At 33.9% G+C, this 21200-nt stretch overlaps 2 protein-coding genes across 5 annotated transcripts in view; one reads left to right on the forward strand and one right to left on the reverse strand.

Moving 5' to 3' along the window:
* The window catches only part of LOC141389230 (protein RUFY3), a 56849-nt gene extending 39421 nt beyond the window's left edge, over window positions 1-17428 (forward strand). For all 4 annotated transcript variants that reach the window (XM_073960469.1, XM_073960466.1, XM_073960463.1 and 1 more), the window contains 2 exons: window positions 7578-7675; window positions 16365-17428. In XM_073960469.1, coding sequence (XP_073816570.1) covers window positions 7578-7675; window positions 16365-17034 — 768 coding nt within the window. In that variant the 3' untranslated portion in view covers window positions 17035-17428. The remainder of the gene's footprint in view (window positions 1-7577; window positions 7676-16364) is intronic.
* LOC141389231 (uncharacterized) overlaps window positions 1-21200 on the reverse strand; it is a 57775-nt gene that overhangs the window by 21073 nt on the left and 15502 nt on the right. The window lies entirely within an intron of this gene.

A 21200-nucleotide genomic window follows, 5' to 3' on the forward strand; every position in this document is an offset into this window, starting at 1 on the left:
TATCGGTGCACCACTGACCAATAACGAATATACATAAAAACAAAAGCATGACCGGGTAAATATCAAAAAGGACCACGAAAACGTGGAAATATCGTTTAGTCATCAATGAGAACCGTACCTAAAATCTTCTGAGCACCCTTTTTGTAGATTATTTGGATGTAAAAAAATCTCATCTTGTAGTACTTTTGCTACGGTATCTATGTTGAAAATTTCCTTTTGGGTTCTTAGTACACTCGCCAAGGGCTTTCATCTTCAAAAGGAATTTTCCACCCACTGACTTTAAGTCTCATTTTGTAGCACAGTGTCATTTATCGATATTTTCTGAAAAATTTCCACATTCTCAATGCCAAAACTGCCTGAAGGACCATTCCATTGCTTTTGAGATGTACCAGAGAGTTCTTGTTTATTGTCTTTGCTACAATTTTTGTCTTTGTGTTGGATCGAAAATATTAATGGTTTGGCGGTTATATGTCAAAATATCAAAAAACCTGAATAAAAAACTTCAAGTCAAAATCCGGGGGCTCGATTTTCAATTTAGACATAGTAGACATTTTTGCTTAGTACAATCCCAATAATCAGAATCTCCCGGCGCCCGTGATGGTGTTCAAATCGCCCCCACCACTAACATATACGTTTTATCATGAGTTTAGGCCCCTTGGATGTCCTTATAATCAACAATATCGCAAGTTTTCGCTTGCAAATTAAGAGTATATAAGGAAAACATAATCCTGTAATAGATTTAGGTTGAAAATGTTAAGGTAGAAACAGAATCAATCGTCGCTTGCTTTGCTTGCTTCCGAAATGTCAAATTATAAAGGAATACCAGAGCCTCCTAAAGGAGAACGCAGGCGGATTTGCAAAGAGGCTCTGGCATTCCTTTATAATTTGACATTTGGGAAGCAAGCAAAGTAACCGATGATTGATTCTGTTCTGGCCATTATTGCTCTACCCGCCAGATTATGTATAGATATAGAAGCGAAATTCTGATCGGATTGAAAAGACGCAATGAAATCGTAAATTTTAGCTTACATGTCATTTTATAGGTCCATTAAATATTCTCAGGCTAGTAAATATTCTCTGTCTATAGAATAGCTTTTGAGCGTGCCACTGTGGTGCAATGGAATACACTCCCGCCTTGTACTCAGATGGTCTGCGATTGGATTCCCAGGCCAGGCAGCATCAAATTTGCTACCGCTACCCCCCTCAATGTAATGTTGGCGACATTTCAGCCATGTAAAACTTCTCTACAAGTGGTGTTGTAAGACACAACGTTCGGACTCAGCGATCAACAGTAGGTACCACATAATTAAGCTAATATGAATCGGGGTGCACTTAGTGTTATGAGGGAAAGTCTCCCTTGTTTGTGAAACACTCGAAAATACCTTTTGCAGGAACTTCTGTTGATACAACATCTAAAGGTTTTCCATATTCAGAGGTCTTCTATATAAACCTTTAGAAATATGATATTCTGTAGAAGCTATTTATCTTCCCCTTGGCTTTAATCTCCCCGCCTTTTGCTTCATCTTTCCCTGCTCCCTTAAAAATATTGAATTAAATAAAATTCAAATATGTACGTACAGCGCAACCGGTCTAAAAAGACGCATTGAAATCGTATATTTTAGCTTATATGTCATATCGAGTTCGGAACTTATGAATTAGGTTGGAAAGAGGTTAAGTTAGGCTGAAAAGAGGGCCAATGATAATGAACATGCACTTATGGGGTTACCCATTTAAACTACCTATCTTGTTATACCCTCAGCATTTATGCTAACGAGGGTATACACACTTTCATACGGGCAAAATGTGCCTCATCGAAATAATGGTTTTAGACCCCAAGTATTTTTGGACGAAATGTGTTTTAGACAATTTGGAGTCGATTGAGCAATGTCCGTCCGTCTGTCTGTCTGGCTGGCTGGAGCGCACAATAACTCTCGAACGGATAAACCGATTCGGTTCAAATGTTGGCTTTCGTAATATTTAGGCCTTTTATTACAAAATGGATTAATAAAAAAGAAAATAAAATAAAATAAATAAAGTTTCAATATGGACTCAATCGGTTCGTTCAAAAATGTTCGGAAAAATTGTTCGTACGGTAACTCTTAAAGGGAGTGGCCAAATTGGTCTATACTTTACACATCCTAATATATATATCAGATATAGATCAGGTTCAAATATGGACTATATTTGTCCACTCCATCCGGTACCTCCCACACAAAATTTCGGATAAGTTCACTTTAAGACCTGAATCGAATCACTTTGATTTTTGTTGAAGCAACTTGCATTCGCTGCCTCAATTACGATGGTAAAAGTTTTTTTGGCGCAAGTCCATACTTCTTGAGCAAACAGTCCGAAGAGTGTAAAAAACCCCCTATGGCACCATATGTTATGGCTGGAGATCCACTTCCATAACGGTCAATGTCGATCCATTCCTTTTAGCATCTCCTCCGCAAAACTTTTGAACTTTAATCCTAATCAACATTTTTTTCGGTTCAAACGCCCAAAATTTTTAAAATCCACAAAATACGTACGTATTTTGGGAACAAAATTGTTTCAATATACCCAGGCTGAGGGTATATCTCTGTCGGCAAAGCCGACTGATACTTTTTTACTTGTTTTTCATACTAAAGGGCACATTTTGAATTACTTTCGGTAATTTGTTTTGGTTGGAAAAGAGAAGGCCTTTAGAAGGCCATGTTTCCATAGAAAACTCTCTGAGAATGTCTTGCCTTTACTAAACAACAGCAGATGAGAATGAAGAGAGGCTGTGTTGTTGTTGTACATCCATTAACGTATATGGGCAAGCATAGCTGCTTTAGAAGGTCTTCTGTCCTGTAAAATACACAGGACATATATAGTTTGTCCTTAGAAGGACTTCTGTCCACAAAAGACTCTTGAAAGGTCTTCTAACACGTAAAGACCATTAGAAGGATTTCTGTCGCTTGAAGATCATTGAAGGTCTTTTGCCCATTTCTTTTTTTTCACCCTAAAGGACACATTTTGAGTAACTTTCGGTAATTTTTTGGTTGGAAAAGGGAACGTCTTTAGAAGGCCTTCTGTCCATAAAAGACCTTCAGAGGGCCTTCTGTCCGTAGAAGAATTTTAAATGGTTCTCTGTAGATAAAGGTCGCCCTTAGAAGGACTTCTGTCCATAAAAGACTTTTGGAAGGTCTTCTGACTCGTGAAGACCTTTAGGGGTCGGTTATGGATAGCAACTCAACTGAAGTTGCATTGCCAGAAGAGAAAATCATACAATTAAAATGAGTGAAACGACAGAAATGTTTGTCTCATTCTTTCAATATCAGTGTTTTGGACCTTGAGCTATTAATTTAATTGTAAAAAAGGATACATTTCAATGCGGATATGGAAATTTTTTAATATTAAATATCTGTGGGCAACGCCACTGGAGTTGGGTTGCTATCCATAAACCCTTAGAAGGGTTTCTGTCCTTAGAAGGTATTCTGTCCATAGAATACATAGAAGGTATTCTGTTCATAAAATACCCTTAAAACTCTTTCGTCCATATTGTTTAAAAAATATTTTTACCAGAGAGTTTTAGAAGGTCGTCTATCCATAGAAGACCTTTAAATAGCTTCCTGTCCATGGAAGACCTTTAGGGACTCTTCCATGTCCATTGATGGACTCTTGTCCGTTGAAGACTTTAGAAGATTTTCTGTCTCTAGAAGACCCTTAAAAGGTCTTCCGTTTATAAAAACCCTTTTGAAGATCTTCTGTTCATAAAAGGCCTTTAAAAACTTTAAAAAGTTTTATTCATAAAGTACCCTTAGAAGGTATTTTGGCCGTAGAGTTTTAGAAGGTCTGATAACCTTAGAAGACCGTTAGATAGCATTCCGTCCACAGAATATTTACAACCACAGGAGACCTTTAGAAAGTCTATTGTCCATTGAAGATAACTATTACATAGTTCGCAAAAATCTTCGGTTAGTCCAGCGGCAATTGTCAGTTTGTCGGATAGAGATGTGTGAACCCTTTAGTGACAATCTGGCAATTGCCGCAAGGCAAATTGCCTAATGTAAATCTGGACTTAAAGAGCTAAAGTAGGCACCGACCTCAAAAATTTCATTTCAATGGACTTTCCGTTTCAACGCGCATACCTCAGCAAATCTTGTTTATATATGAAAATAATCCAACAAAAACTTTTTCGATAATTTTGAAAGTGATAAGTAAACCCGTTTAACCCGTTGAACCAGAGTAGGTGTGTTGTGGGCTCTAGACTGTGGCAAATCAGGTATTGTCGGTGTCGTTTCCTCAAACTTTTTTGGTGAATGCTGGGCAATAGCAGAGAAAGTGTTCCAACTTTCCTCCCGCATCTCCTGCATACTCTATGTCTACAAATCCAATTTAGTGCAGATGCGCTTATAAACTAAGGTTCCCTTAAAGAATGTCTGCCAGTATTCTAATCTCTGCCTTACTTGGTAGTATACCCCCAAGTGCTTAGTCCAACGAGGATATAAACACTTTGATGTGATTAAAAATGTATTTCATTAAAATAATGGTACATTAAGTTACAAGAAGGCCTATATCTGACGAAACCTTCGGGTACCTCTGTCATAAAAGTTCAACATTTTCGCTTAAGTGCAGTTTAAGGGCTGTTTGAGGATGATTTTGACATTTTTATTGAGTATACTTCTTGTGGTCCTGTTTACAGCGATGTAATGTATTTTTCCCGCTCTAAGACACCTACTGCCACCTCCCTCACAAATTAAATTAAATACTTTCACTTAAACGCATCCGTTAAAATGCGTTCGAGGGTTATTGTGAATTAAGAGTTTACAGTTCCATAGATACTCATGTGTCTCTGACTGGTATTAATCATTCACACCGGGTAACCAGAATTGTTTCCTGTATCCGGTCTTTGTATAGGATTTTAATATTGCGTTATTTATATTTATAGGTATAATTACGCTCCCAATTTGAAGCTATTAATTTTTCTATGTATATGTTATTCTTTCCATTTATGTTTCGTATCCAACATTACTCCCTGACATTCAACCTGCTTGAGAAATTATTGTATAATTTATCTGAAGTCTTTTTGGGTATTTCTAGGGGCCTTGTCCCAGGAAATATTACATTCCAAAAAAAAAAAAAATAATAATAATAATAAACGTTGTAATCATGACCACAGAGACTATCTGCTGTAAAAAATGCAAAACTATTCGAAAAGTGACTCCAAACATGGCTGGAAAATTTATGGAAAATTTTATTGGCTTCCCCAGTATTGCTGTGGTAACGCTACAAGAACTACCTACGGTAGGACTATTCCTAACTGCACATTAGCGAAAAATGTTAATGAGGTTTATTGATTGATCAATATTGGTGCCGTATGAATGCTGACGTTAATTATACGCCACCCTTAAAATTACTGCTATATGGGAGATAAGCTAATGGGACAATAATTTAATTTATAGTTTCTCACTAATGCCTTACAGTCGATTTAAGTCATAAATCGTCTTGGGGGATATGGGGTCCCTTCAATACTTATTCGTTAAATACATTTTCCTTAGATCGACTAATGAAATCGCCATGTGACTTGCTACACAATAGAGAGAAAGAGAAAATTAATGTACAAATTCAAATTTTATATAGGGGGCGTATGACTGCTGACGTTAATCATACGTCACCCCACAACCTTTATAAGACATAGAAGCTACTGAAAATAATTTAATATTAAATTTATTTATGAATAACATTTTTGAATTAATATAGTCTGCAAATGAGGCACCGGCATGTCTTAAATGTTATGTTAAATGAAATCGAGATAAACGAACTCTAAGACTTATGATTGTGCTAATTTTTGTGGGGCATGTTCTTGAGGAAATTGTGAATTCACACTTTTCTATATCTAAAGATTTCACCTAGTTAATATTTTGCCTCCAACCTCTATCTTTGCATTATGTTTGATCACTTTCTAATTTTATATATGATTATTAATATAAAAATTTAATTTGTAAAATATATATCTAAATAAAGCGAGACAATTAAATGTATTATAAAAATATATATTTATTTTATATTAAAAAGTAATTTATGCCTTCACTAAATTAAAAAAAGAAGAAAATGTTATGAAAAAGAATTAATATGATAAACAACATATGTAATCGATAGTGAATCCAATAATATATACTACTATATATACATACATATTTTCAAGTGTAATTCGAAGTATTTTTACATGTGAAACAAAACATCAAAAATTAAATTATTTCGTAAAACATTTGAGATATAATTAAATAGATGCATTAAAATACAGTAGAATCTCGATATTTCGTACCTCGATAAATCGAAATTCTCGATAATTCGCATAAGCTGTCGGTCCCTTAAAGCCATTTAACCTCGCTAAATCAAAAACCTCGTTAATTCGTATAAAATGGCCGATCCCTTGGATTACGAATATCCAGATTCTACGTATTAATTTTCAAATTAAATATGTCTGTATTTTAGAAACTTTTTATTCAATTTTAAATTAATTTGTTGATATATTTCCATTTTTTTTACAAAATGTTCATGAAATTTACTCCAATTTTAATTTTGTGACAAATAATTAGCATTTTAAGGATTTTGAATCTCAACCATAATTTTTAACAAAATCGTTTAAATTTCAAAATTTTCATGGAATTTACTTAAATATCATTCCTTACTCCTAATTTTAAGTGAAATCCTTAAAATTTCATAAACGGTATTTTTAAATAACAATTAAAATACTTCGAATTTCACAAAAAAATAGTTCGTATTGAAAATATTGTAGAATAAAAGTTAATAACCAAGTAAATGATATATGGTATCTAGAACTTCAATCCCAAGCAAACCAGAAATCCTAGATGTATGTAATGAAAGAGAAAGTCTAAAGGGAACTATAGGAACAATACAAAAAAAAAAAAGAAGTTATGACAAAACTTAGTAAAATGTTGAAACTATAGAACATTGAAAATGCATAGAGATATTATAAAACACAACTACAAATATACAATAAAACTATATTATCTGTGTTGAATGATATTATTATATTGATTATTAACAAAAAAGAAGAATAAAAATTATAAGTAGATTTTCAATTTAAATTATATATTCAGTAAAAAATAAAAACTAATTTAGTGATTTAATTTTGGTATTGAAAAACAAAAACAAAGAAAAGTTGAAAACAATACTTAAAGGAAAGCTTTAACTTGTACCATGCTTCAACTAACTTATAAACATTTCTTAATCATAACATAATATTTACTTGTATACCCATACTCACACTCATTTCAATATTTTACTTCATATACACATAGTATTATATTTCATTAATTAAATTGAACTATTTATTTTTCATTAACTCAACCAACAAATCTTAAAAATTACCCACATAACTCATTTTGAAAAGAGTTGGAATGTTAAAAACTAACAAAAATAAATTATGCGTTTTTATTATTTAATATTTTAGTTAATTAATTTTAATACTAATTAATTTTATTACAATATATAATTATTATTATTTTTAAAAATATATCAAATAAATCAACCAAAAAATGTATAAAAAAATTCACACTGTGTTTTTCTATTTTCTTTCAATACGCCAGGAATGTGAATCATCTCTTAAACATAAGACGGAAGTTTTGAAAAAATTAGAGTCACAAAAAGAATACATGGCCACAACGATAGCTACTTTAGAACAAAAGTAAGTTTCTTGAGAAGTTTTGAAATAGGTTTTGGTGTTTTGGCATAATTTTCGGTGGCAAATTATGAAAGCAAATCTCTAATACAAATTCTGTCGTCGTCAAAGGGTAAAATATCCAAAATGTTGTCATCAAAATTTTCAGGTTTTGTTTCATTGAGATTTTGCAGTTTTTATTGCAACCTAGCAAAATGTTCCATGTCAAAGGTGCTATTCAAGAATGGGTGCAAGTGATTTGACATGCCATCTTTTTAGCATCTGCACACGTTCTTTTTACAAGAACTCAAAAACACACATTTTTTGTAATTTTTTTGAAACTATCAAAGTTTATATTTATGTATTTCGACCAATGTGAATTGAGACTTTCATCTATGGACAGATGGAATACCAGCAATACAACTGAAATCATTTTCCCATAAATTATGTATATATTTATGGTATTTGTAGGTGACGTAGGCCTTCGCCCATAATAACGTTTAAAACTTGGGTTGGACGTTGGGCAAGTAACCCACTCCTCCAAAAACATCGTACTATGAAAAAACAAATTGTTAGGATAAAACAACTGGTCTCCAACTTCACCACGTTGAATGCAAGAATGCTTTCAAGCTTCGTAAACTTTTTAAAATATTTTTTCAAATCGTTGATTTTTTAAAACATTTTTTTAAATATTTTTTCAAATCATGGATTTTATAAAATATTTTTTTAAATCATGGATTTTATAAAATATTTTATCAAATCGTGGACTTGAAATATTTTTTTATGATTGTTTAAGTCTGGTGTATTATTTTTTTTAACTTCATAAAATATATTTAAATTATTTTTTAAATAGGGGATATTTTTTAAATAGTAGATTTTTTAAAATATTTTTTAAATCGTCGATTCTTTAACTATTTTTTCAAAATCGTAGATTTTTAAAATATTTTTCAAAATCTTAGATTTTTTAAATATTTTTTCCAATCTTGGATTTTTTTAATTTTTTTTAAATCGTAAATTTTTTTAAATATTTTTTCAAATCGTGGGTTTTTTAAATATTTTATCAAATCGTGTTTTTTAAAATTTTTTTTCAAATCGTGGATTTTAAAAATATTTATTCAAATCATGGATTTTTTAAATATTTATTCAAATCGTGGATTTTTTAAATAATTATTCAAATCGTGGATTTTTTAAATATTTATTCAAATCGTGGATTTTTTTAATTTTTATTCAAATCGTGGATTTTTTAAATATTTATTCAAATCGTGGATTTTTTAAATATTTATTCAAATCGTCGATTTTTTAAATATTTATTCAAATCGTCGATTTTTTGAATATATATTCAAATTGTGGATTTTTAAAATATTTCTTCAAATAGTGGATTTTTTAAAATATATTTTCAAGACGTGGATTTTTTTAAATATATTTTTAAATCTTGTTTTTTTTAAATACATTTTCAAATCGTGGATTTTTTAAATATTTTGGATTTTTTTAAATCTTGGATTTTTTAAATATTTTTTTCAAATCGTGGATTTTTTAAATATTTTTTCAAATCGTGGATTTTTTAAATATGTTTTCAAATCGTGGATTTTTTAAATATTTTTTCAAATCGTGGATTTTTTAAATATGTTTTCAAATCGTGGATTTTTTATATATTTTTAAATCGTGCATTTCTTAATTTTTTAGTAGATTTTTAAAATATTTTTTCAAATCGTAGACTTTTTTTAAATCATGGATTTTTTTAAATATTTTTTTTCAAATCGTGGATTTTTTAAAGTATTTTTTCAAATCGTGGATCTTTGAAAGTATTTTTTCAAATCGTGGATCTTTTAAAGTATTTTTTCAAATCGGTGATTTTGTTAAATATTTTTTCAAATCGTGGATTTTTTTAAATATTTTTTCAAATTGTGGATTTTTTAAATATTTTTTCAAATCGTGGATTTTTTAAAACATTTTTTTTAAATTGTGGATTTTTTAAATATTTTTCAAATCGTGGATTTTTTAAAACATTTTTTTAAATTGTGGATTTTTTAAATATTTTTTCAAATCGTGGAATTTTTAAAACATTTTTTTAAATTGTGGATTTTTTAAATATTTTTTCAAATCGTGGATTTTTTAAAACGTTTTTTTAAATTGTGGATTTTTTAAATATTTTTTTAAATCATGGATCTGATAAATATTTTTTCAAATCATGGATCTGTAAAATATTTATTCAAGTCGTTGATTTTTTAAATATTTTTTTCAAATCGTTGATTTCTAAATATTTTTTAAATCGGGGATTTCTAAAATTTTTTAAAGTATTTTTTTCAAATCGTGGATTTTTTAAAGAATGTTTTCAAATCGTAGATTTTTTTAAATATATTTTTAAACGTGGATTTTTGTAATATTTTTTTTAATTTTTCAAATGGTGGATTTTTTTTAAAATTTTTTCAAATCGTGGATTTTTATATTTTTAAACCGTGGATTTTTTTAATATTTTTTTAAATTGTGGATTTTTTAATATTTTTTCAAATCGTGGATTTTTTAATATTTTTAAATCATATATTATTGTAATGTTTTTTTTTAAATCGTGGATTTTTATCCACCATATGGATGTTCTGATTGGTACGGCTCTCACGGTAACACCCGAGCAAGTACTGCTGATGAAGATGAACCACCGAAGACATGCGTATGTTGCAGTTCTCAGGGCGGCATTCTGATTGGTTTGAACATTTTCCATCGCAATGCACTTATATTCGCGGACCATACTGGCGCCGCATAGCGTACCACAGACCGGCCTATCGTGTTATTTGTGGTCAACAAGGTTTCTTTATCTGCACCCCAAGTGCTGCCGGCTAGGGAGTTGAGGACCTTGTTCCTACTGTGTAGTTTGTCGCAGAAAGTTGTGGCATGTGAGGACGACGTAAATGTGCTGTCTAATGTGACCCCTAGAATTTTGGGTCAGTTTGTGGTCGGAATTCCGCTACAATCGACCACTACATTCAATTCTCCTGCGCCGTCCATTTGTTGAACAGAGTGGCCGTAGATTTAGTGGCGGATATCTGCATATTCCTCGCGTGGAAAAAGGTGGTAAGATGGTGTCATCTGAGAAGGTATCTGACCTCAGGATCGTGCAATTATCCGTATACATTACGATCTTGATGTCGTCTGGAGGGGGTAGAAGACAGGAAAGGAGAGGCTAAACAATTCCGGAGATATCACGTGGTGAACTTCAAGTTTCGATCTATGGAGCATGGACCTATTGTTTCTGAATTCCTCGTACTACTGGCGTCCATACATGCAATTGATTATCCAAAGCTTCAGACTTGGCCGGAAGGTTGTCTGCTCAATGTCCTGAAACAGCGTGGAGTTCTTGACAGCATCAAAGTCGAGCGCCACCAACACTATCCTATCGCACGACTTGTTTTGGTTGAGTCATCGACTGATATGTGTAAAAATGACGTGTAGCACTGTTGTGCTGCCCATTTTAATGATCGGGAACTGAATAGGATCTTCTGACGCTGGGAGGAGTAAAGCCTCAAGAGTCTTTGCGAAGAGCGAAATAGGTCTGTCCAATTGTGTCTGCTAGCACCATTGTCTGGCTTCAGTATCCAGACTTCGGGAGCAATGTGGGTGGCTAGCGACAGGTTGAAAATTTTGGTGAGATAACTCGACTTCCGGCTCATCTAGCTGTTTCAGCATTACCCCGGAGATTCTATCAGCGCCCTGCGCTTTGGATGATTCAGAGTTCCTGATGACATTCGCAACAACATCCATTGTGAATTTTGGTGAGTCCGCCTCGGCATGAAAAGGAGTAATACGACATGAATCTCTTCGGCCTGTCACTTGCGGGTTGCTCGACAAACTGTCGATTAAAATAACATGTGCACCTCTTTGGATCAATTAGCGTAACGTTTCCAAACATGACTGATGTCCTATCTTCCTTCTTTCCTGGGATCGAGAATCACGCAACGGCTAAAACACAATTCACTTATTTCGACTCCAACGTTGTAACTCTTTAGATGATCTAGCCACTTGTTCCGCATGTGCTCACTGACCAACCTGTTTCAATCAGCTCCCTGACTCTGGGGTCACTGGGGTTGGCTCAACGAAGTAATAAGCTTACGCTTATTTATTAATTTGGGAAATTTGGCCTTACTTGGTTAGCAGATATAAAGCGGGCGGCAAACTGACGTTCTTCTGATGCGAAGGATAGAGTTCGGCATTCACACCGTATCTTGGTACTACCTGCGCAATTGCACCAGTGTGAATGCTATCCAAAACCTTCTTGGTCGGTTATCTTGTTTGTAGCTTTAAACCTCTGTCTCTAGATCATGAAGATCTCTCCTGAAGGCCCTGGGTGCGGGAAGCCTTTCCTCCATACTGTGGAATATTTCTTGTGTTGATGCGCTGGTAAAATCTTCGCCTCCTCATGAAGACGGCCTACTGGTGACATTAAAAGGCGACAGTTACCACAGGGCGACATTCTGGCAGGTTTAAATATTCTTCCACTGCTTAGCGCTAACAGATCGGTCTATTGTAAGAAACCAACAGGGTTTCTTTGTCAGCCCCATAAGTGCTGCCGGCCAACAACTAGAGAACTTTGTTCCTACTTCGGATCTTGTCTGATCTGTGGATTGCGCGGAAGACTTAAATATGATATCGAACGTTACACCCAATATCTTGGGGTTGTTAGTGGCCCGAATCAGAACGCCATCGACCAGTATGTTAAAGGGGACCTCATTTCAGCTGTCCTGGTGATAAAAAAGGTGCCATCCATCAGATGGAAGGACTATACTAAATCAGCTATGTAGATACGATAGGACCCGACGCTTTCTTATTTCTGAATTCCATCAACGTCGACACATGCCGTTGATTATCCATCGTTTCAAACGGCTGGAAGTAAGTCATCTCTATGTTCTCGAACCGTCAACCATACCGATGGTAGCGAAAGTCTTCGATAGTTGATGATCCACCATGTCTGCTCGTTTGCGCGGCCCGTTCTAGTTCAGTCCTTGGCTGATATATGTGGATATGTCGTGTAATGTTGTTGTGTTGCTGTACATTTCCGGGATCCATACTGATGTGGGAGGAGTAGTGCCTCTAGAATCTGTGCTACTGGTGACATGAGGGAAATCGGCCTGTACGATTAACCTATGCCAGCCTGTATCGGAACCATCCTTCCAACTTTTCAAGCTTCTGATACAATATGTCAACTTCGGCATGATTTCGTGTTTCGGATGACGTCTGCGACATTGTTAATCGTAAATTGTGGTGGTACTTCTCGGCTGGGAGGGTTCATAAACGGCGTAGCAGCCGTTTTATCATCCTTCTTTTCCGGATTCTAGAGTGATTTAACCGTTGCCCACAATTTACTCAGTCCTATAGCAATTTTGCATTGCTTCAGGTGGTCTAGCTACTTTTTCCGCTTATGTTCGACTACTTGCCTGTTGCCTTCAAGCTCCGTAACTTTTGCGTCTTCAGATTTTGTACGATGATGAGCTTCATCACTCTCATTTGCTAGTCCCCTCGCTTCTGCTAAGAAATTTGGATATTCGACGGTCAGGTATACAGCGAGCGACTGCAGCTGTGATGATAACTCGGAGCATATTCTCTGCTACCCGAGGATCTGATGGAATCTCTTTAAAGCATTGATTGGGAAATTCTGTGAACCAATCAGCCTCCCAGAAAAGTACGACGGTCATAGGTTATGAAGTCGGGTTGTATGTTAACGGAGACGATGATCGGAAGATGATGTTTCTCCGAGTCATAAAGTCTTCCATTTTCCCGGAGCGCTGAACAACAACATATTGTGTAAGATGCTACATTTGAAGTTGTGGTGGTGACTGCGAGTTGTCTCGTATCCTGACAACGACGTTGGAGACACACTGAGAAATGTTCAGGAGCTGCAAGCAGGAACATAACTCTTATTGCAACCTCGGAAGTTAGCCCAATCCCTACATTCATTACATCTCTGCGATGTTTACATGTAGAGGATGAGGATTTGGCAAACGGAACATATCCATGGACCGGGGTTCTTTTCTATCCTGGGACCGACCAAAAAAACTCGGAATAGACTTTCTGTGTTATATTGCTGCTCCCATGGCGAAAAAAAATGGTCGAAGATTCCTCCAAGTCAATCCCGTTGATAGAATCGGCCGTCGTGGAATTGTGCTCATAGTTATTTTAGTTGGTGCCGACAGAATTTTTTTAGAGATTTTGGTCCATATTCTGGAATAAATAATAGGGGTCCCTAGAACAACTTACTGCGAACAATTTTAAAACGATCCGGGACGTACATCAAGTCTAAAAAGCCCTATGTCCGACAACATCTTCGGGTACATCCGTCAAAAAAACCCAAAAATTTCGCTTTGAGGATAGTTTTGAAATTTTTACCTCCATACTGTTATATAATATTTTTTGCGGTATGTGTTCAATGGTCCTACGGCTCTAAAAAGTCCTGCGGTCTTAAAAAACCTGGTGGACACGATGAGGCGTGACTGATGTTTGTCCAACTTTTGTACAATATTTGCTCTGTTCCAGAACCTGCAAGAAGTTACTAATTTTTACTACGATAAATGGTCTGTTCCAGAACTGCAAGAATCTACTAATATCTACTATTTTTTCCGATAACATAAAGGAAAAAATGTTATCGTAGTAAAAAATAGTAGCTTCTTGCAGGTTCTGGAACAGAGCAAAAATGTTTTCCTTTATTTTTATCGGAAAAAATAGTAAAAATTAGTAGATACTTGCAGTTCTGGAACAGACCAATTATTCTTGAACTTTAATCAAATTCCAATATGGACTATAACAGAAAGCATCTTCCGGCATCTCCCTCACAAAAGTTTAAAATTTACATTTGAAAGAATAAAAGTTCGATGACAGAGAAGCCGCTGCACAGCCGATATGTCTGAAGAGCATGCATATCACATAGTGGTGGTTGTGTGTGTTCGAATCTTCGGCTTTCCTTTTTCACTTGCAAAAATAAACGGTCATTAAGCTCGATTCCAACGAAAAATGGATTAAAATTAATATTAAAAAAAATGATCTTCGCCCTAATAGGCAAAATTTTTAAACAAATTAAAATTTTTGAGTTTGCAGTTTAAGGTCTGTTCCAGGATTGCTTTGAAATGTTCATCTAAGGTATTCCTTGTAATTCTGACTACAACGATATAACTTTTTCGTGTACAAGTCCAAACTGTCTGACAAAATGGTCCAAAAGCTCTGAAAATCCTACGGTGACCATCTAAAATAACTGGTGTGCCCGATGACTATTGAAAGGATTGACTTGGCCTAATCGTAGAATTTTCTTTCTCAAACTTAAATCAAATTCCAAGATGGACTTTATCGGAAAACTCCTTCCCGTACCCACCTCACAGTGAGAACTGTTCGGGTATTGTTTAGATGTCTTCATCGAAGGTTTGCGATTACAACGAGATATTTTCTTCGTGGGAAGCATGAACATTAGGGTTATAACTTTTTGACATTTTTTTCACAAAAATAATTTCCTGTAGTGAGAATGAATGAACTTTTGCCTATTAATACCTAAAATAACATTCACTCAATTTTATTTTAAAAAAGGTTCCGCACAAATCACGTTGAAAATTTTGTTTTTGAAAAAATACTAAAATACCAAATAATTTCTTGTTGCACGAATGAATGACCTTTTGCCTATAAATAACTTGTATTCCATTTAACCCAGATATGCCCAAGGCTTGATAGTGACCATTATCATTTTTTACAAATTTTGTCTATATTTTTCTCACAAAAATTATTTTTTTTTTGTACTGGGTCCATCCGAAATGGTGTCCAGATGTACATATTTCTAGCTATATCCTTGAGGTCAGAAATAAAAACGTTACTTTTACAAAGCTGTCATGTCATGAAAACAAGATTTTTTTGTGTCCTATATATAGGACATTGGGCATATCTGGGTTAAATATTGAAAAAGGTCCCGCACAAACCACTTTTAATTTTTATGATATATCAAATAAAGTTATATATAGTGTAAAATGATACATATGTAATAATACGATGATAAAATTAGTGAAAAACAAATGGTTGTGTCATTTTGGTTATTTCATGTGCCCCTGTACCTTGTTTTCAGTTAAATATCTGCTTACAATGATTAAAAAATTGTTCAAAAGTTCTGAAAAATAAAAACTTTAAAAGCTTTTTGTGCGGAAGCTTGTTTTTATCGAATCACTTTATAATTAATATTTTATGTAATCTTAGGTAAAAAATCATCAAAATATCATACAGGGATACAAGGTTGTAAAAAAGTAATAACCCTAATGAACATGCTTCCTGACATAAATAACCAAAAGCTTTAAAAAAAAGCTGGCTGGTGCTATAACTGTCAAAGGGAATGGCTTCCAAAATTAGATCCAGTTCCAAGATGGATCGATCCTATGTCGGTACATTTCTTCAAGACTAGCTCCTCCACAAAAGTTCAACACTTTTGCCAGTTTATGGTCACTTCTCGGATCTTGACTACAATATTATTCATATCAAGCTCAGTGACATGGGACATACGTATTATATGCGTGTTTTAGGACATCACTTATAGGGAAGTTTTACATGACTTTTGTCATGTTATAACAAAACCACCAAAAAGTTATGCCAAAACCACCCAATATTATAAATAAAACTACATTTAAAATATATTACCCATAATAAAGCTTCTTCTCATCTTACAAATTCTGTTTTTTTTTCTTTCCTCTCTTTTTCTCCCGTTTAGATGGAGCAACGATAAAGTGAATTTAGGTGAAATTCTCAAAACTACCTCACAAACATTATCCACTCAGGTTAGCGCTTGCGAAGAGCGTGCTACACGTGCCGAAAATGAACTAAAAAAGGAACACGAACTGCGCATAACGCTGCAGGAAAATGAATTGCAGCTGAAGGAGAAAATAATTACGCTAGAAACTCAAATAAAAGAACTCAACACCGAAGTACAATCAACTAGAGGTTTAAAACCGGAGTTAGAAAAATTACGCCATCAATGGTCAGAGGCTCAAATTACCCTCGAAGAATTGGGTATACAATTAAGTGAAAGTAAACTGAAAGTTTCCGAACTGAAGGAGAAGGAAAAGCTACAGCAGGATATGTTAAATAATTCAATGTCATCGTTATTGAGCGGTAGTAGCGGAGGTGGTGGTGTGGTGGATACACAACAATCAACAGTGCCGGCTTCCAATACGGGCCTATGGGCTCCCGACTCTGTGACCACTCACTGTACAGCCTGTAGAAAAGAATTTAATTTAACACGTCGCAAACACCACTGTCGTAGCTGTGGTGAAATATTTTGTAAAGCCTGTTCAGATCACACACTGCCGCTGCTCAATGAAAATGGTCAGGTGGGAAAGCCAGTTAGGGTGTGCCTAGCATGTTTTGCTTCACACAAATGATTCAACAACAAAGGTTGCTACAACTAATGCCGTGTAGAACTAATATATAAAATAATACTTTATATTATATAAAACAAACATTTTGTATGTTTATATACATATTTATATATAAAAACTAAATTTATTAGTCTTATTTTTTGTTTCATTGGAAGAAAAAGAAATTTGTGGTTGTTCTTTCTCTACTTTATAGAAAAATTCTATTGTTTGTACAGTATTTTTAAATGAAATGCAAAAAATTCAATTTTCGTATTTTTTAACGAAAATTTTATACAATTTATGCTTGTAAACTGTTGTATATGTATGTACATTTTAGAAATGTTTACTAAAATAATTATTTGTATTTATTATAAAAACAAAATACTTTAAATAAAAACGAAATATATTTTTGTGTCAATATTGTACTTTTACCTATAAAAGGCGTGAAGTTATTATATGGTCTGTTCCAGTACTGGAAGAATTTGCTAATTTTTACTTTTTTTATTCGATAACATAAATGAATTTGTTATCGTAGGAAAAAATAGTAGCTTCTTGCAGGTTTTGGAACAGGCATTGTATGTATTCAAGAATTTTCACTACTTTTTTCGATAACATAAAGGAAAAAATGTTATCGTAATAAAAAATTTTAGCTTCTTGCAGGTTCTGTAGTGGGATTCTGTAAAGTATAGTACACATTGACAAGCAAAACTGACAGTCATCGAGGTCTATTTCGTGAATATCAAAGCCTAATTGAAAAATTTCTTTTATATTCTCTAAATAATACCGTAAATATTGTATTTCAAACGTTTTTAGCTAAATAAAAGTTGTTATTTGCCGGAAAATTGCCCTTAAAGTACGTTGACTGTCAGTTTTGACTGTTAGTGTGTACTCCCCTTAACTCATTTTTGCTGTTATCGATAATTGTCGGTAAAATTAAAATGCTTATAATTTCGATAATTAACGAAAATTTTCGGTAAGTTAACGATGACACAAACAGTGATGCCAACTTTATTCATAATTTTGCGATTTATTATTACCGATTTTTGTCGGTAACAGCAAAAATGAGTTACAGAATCCCACTACTGGAACAGAGCAAATATTTCCTACGATAACAATTTTTCCTTTATGTTATCAAAAAAAAAAAAATAGTAAAAATGTCGTCGGTGTCATGCTTAAGTGTTCCATACGCCATTTTTGACATTTTGAGATAAAGGTACCTTACTAGATTTTAAACCACGCTCTTTCAGATTTTTTAATCGGGTTTTTTCTATCTCCTATAGTTTTTGAGATATTCAGATGCCAATATGTTCCATATCCGCTTTGTCACGCAAAAAATTTTGTCTCTTTGTCTCATATCCAAAGCATGGCGTAAGGAATAAAACAACTTTGAACGGAACAAAAGATGACAAAAACGAATTGTTTTGCACCAAAAATCATGGCGTTTGGAACAAAAAATCAATCATCAATCAATTTTGTCAAGTTACGTATGGAACAAAATTGTTTTAAAGGACTGGGTTTAAAGACTGAAGAATTATAGCAAGGCATATTTATACAAGGTAGAAGTGACAATCTGTATTCTTACTTATTTGTAAATTTAGTTTTCAAAATGTGATAGGGTCTACTCATGAAATTTGAAACTTCGAAATTTGTTATCATAAAATTCTTCTTTTCTTTAGCAACTCAACACCGAAGTACAATCAACTAGAGGTTTAAAACCGGAGTTAGAAAAATTACGCCATCAATGGTCAGAGGCTCAAATTACCCTCGAAGAATTGGGTATACAATTATGTGAAAGTAAACTGAAAGTTTCCGAACTGAAGGAGAAAGAAAAGCTACAGCAGGATATGTTAAAAAATTCAATGTCATCGTTATTGAGCGGTAGTAGCGGAGGTGGTGGTGTGGTGGATACACAACAACCAACAGTGCCGGCTTCCAATACGGGCCTATGGGCTCCCGACTCTGTGACCACTCACTGTACAGCCTGTAGAAAAGAATTTAATTTAACACGTCGCAAACACCACTGTCGCAGCTGTGGTGAAATATTTTGTAAAGCCTGTTCAGATCATACACTGCCGCTGCTCAATGAAAATGGTCAGTAGTGGAATTCTGTAACTCATTTTTTGACTTACCGACAAAAATCGGTAAAATTAAAATTCTTATAATTTCGGTAATTAACGAAATTATTCGGTAAGTTAACAATCAAAATAAAGCTGTCGCTAAGTGCTACCGATATAGACAGTGTTGTCAACTTTTATTGATACTTTTCATTCATAATTTTGCATTTTTATTTGACCGATTTTTGTCGGTAACTCAAAAAATGTGTTACAGAATTCCACTACAGGTGGGAAAGCCAGTTAGGGTGTGCCTAGCATGTTTTGCTTCACACAAATGATTCAACAACAAAGGTTGCTACAACTAATGCCGTGTAGAACTAATATACACTCCACGTCAGTAGAATAGAACACCTAAATTTTTGTTAATGTTAGCTTATTTATCCCAAAACGAATGAATCAGCGTTTTTAATCTTGTGGGGATTTAAAGTCTATGATGTTTCGTATCAAACACAGGAAAAATTATGTTTCTAGCTCTTCGCGAAATGATTTTCTGATCAATTTTCCGATAGTACTATGAAAAATAGGCATTTATTTTTGGTCATCAGGATAGAACAGTCACTTTTTTTCGCGAATTTTTGAGTTATTAACGCCGAATTTTCTTTCAGTCGATAAAGCAAGGCTTTCTAATAATTTTTCACCAAAGAAAACCTATAAATTATTCCGCGGACACCGAAATAACAGCGTTAAAGGGTTTAAATTGACAGATATTTGAAACATCTCGGAATATCAATAGGAGTCGCGCAGTTATGTCATATTTCTTCACAATAAGATAGAATATGACACAGACAACCTCGACGGATACAATCGAGTGCTTCGGATGCTGATAAGATGGAACATTTTGAAAATAATTATGAAAAACGTCAAAATTTCTTATAAAACCCTTGATGTTTTGTTAAATAAAATGGTTTTTCTGCGAACAAGTCCACCGTTTAAAGGTTTGGAAATATGCTCCAGATTTGGAGGAAGGTAATCTGATACGAAAACAACCGTTATTTTAATGCACTGAGGGATATTTTAGCACATTTTTTAAATTGAACACACCCTTTGGACTTCGAGTTTTATATGTGTTCTTTTTTCAGTGTCCGCGACTGTTCTCAACAGTGTTATGCTCCAATATAAATAGACCAGTTTATGCTCTCTATGCCGGATTTTACGAATTAGTAGTTTTTTTAACTGAGCTCGCAAATGTAAAAGCCCCGTTTTCGCGGGAAAACACAGTCATGGAAATTGAGGTTTTAGGTTTCGTATGTTGTTTTACAAAGCACTAAAATTTCCCTCAGTGCATTAAAATAACGGTTGTTTTCGTATCAGATTATCTTCCTCCAAATCTGGAGCATATTTCCAAACGTTTAAACGGCGGACTTGTTCGCGGAAAAACCATTTTATTGAACAAAACATCAAGGATTTTATTAGAAATTTTGACGTTTTTCATAATTATTTTCAAAATGTTCCATCTTATCAGCATCCGAAGCACTCGATTGTATCCGTCGAGGTTGTCTGTGTCATATTCTATCTTATTGTAAAGAAATATGACATAACTGCGCGACTCCTATTGATATTCCGAGATGTTTCAAATATCTGTCAATTTAAACCCTTTAACGCTGTTATTTCGGTGTCCGCGGAATAATTTATAGGTTTTCTATGGTGAAAAATTATTAGAAAGCCTTGCTTTATCGACTGAAAGAAAATTCGGCGTTAATAACTCAAAAATTCGCGAAAAAAAGTGACTGTTCTATCCTGATGACCAAAAATAAATGCCTATTTTTCATAGTACTATCGGAAAATTGATCAGAAAATCATTTCGCGAAGAGCTAGAAACATAATTTTTTCTGTGTTTGATACGTAACATCATAGACTTTAAATCCCCACAAGATTAAAAACGCAGATTCATTCGTTTTGGGATAAATAAGCTAACATTAACAAAAATGTAGGTGTTCTATTCTACTGACGTGGAGTGTATTAAATAACACTTTATATTATATAAAACAAACATTTTGTATGTTTATATACATATTTATATAAAATAACTACATTTATTAGTCATATTTTTTGTTTCATTGGAAGAAAAAGAAATTT

Source organism: Musca autumnalis, unplaced genomic scaffold (genome assembly GCF_047663935.1).
Source record: "Musca autumnalis isolate F117 unplaced genomic scaffold, ASM4766393v1 scaffold_1, whole genome shotgun sequence".
NCBI lineage: Eukaryota > Metazoa > Arthropoda > Insecta > Diptera > Muscidae > Musca > Musca autumnalis.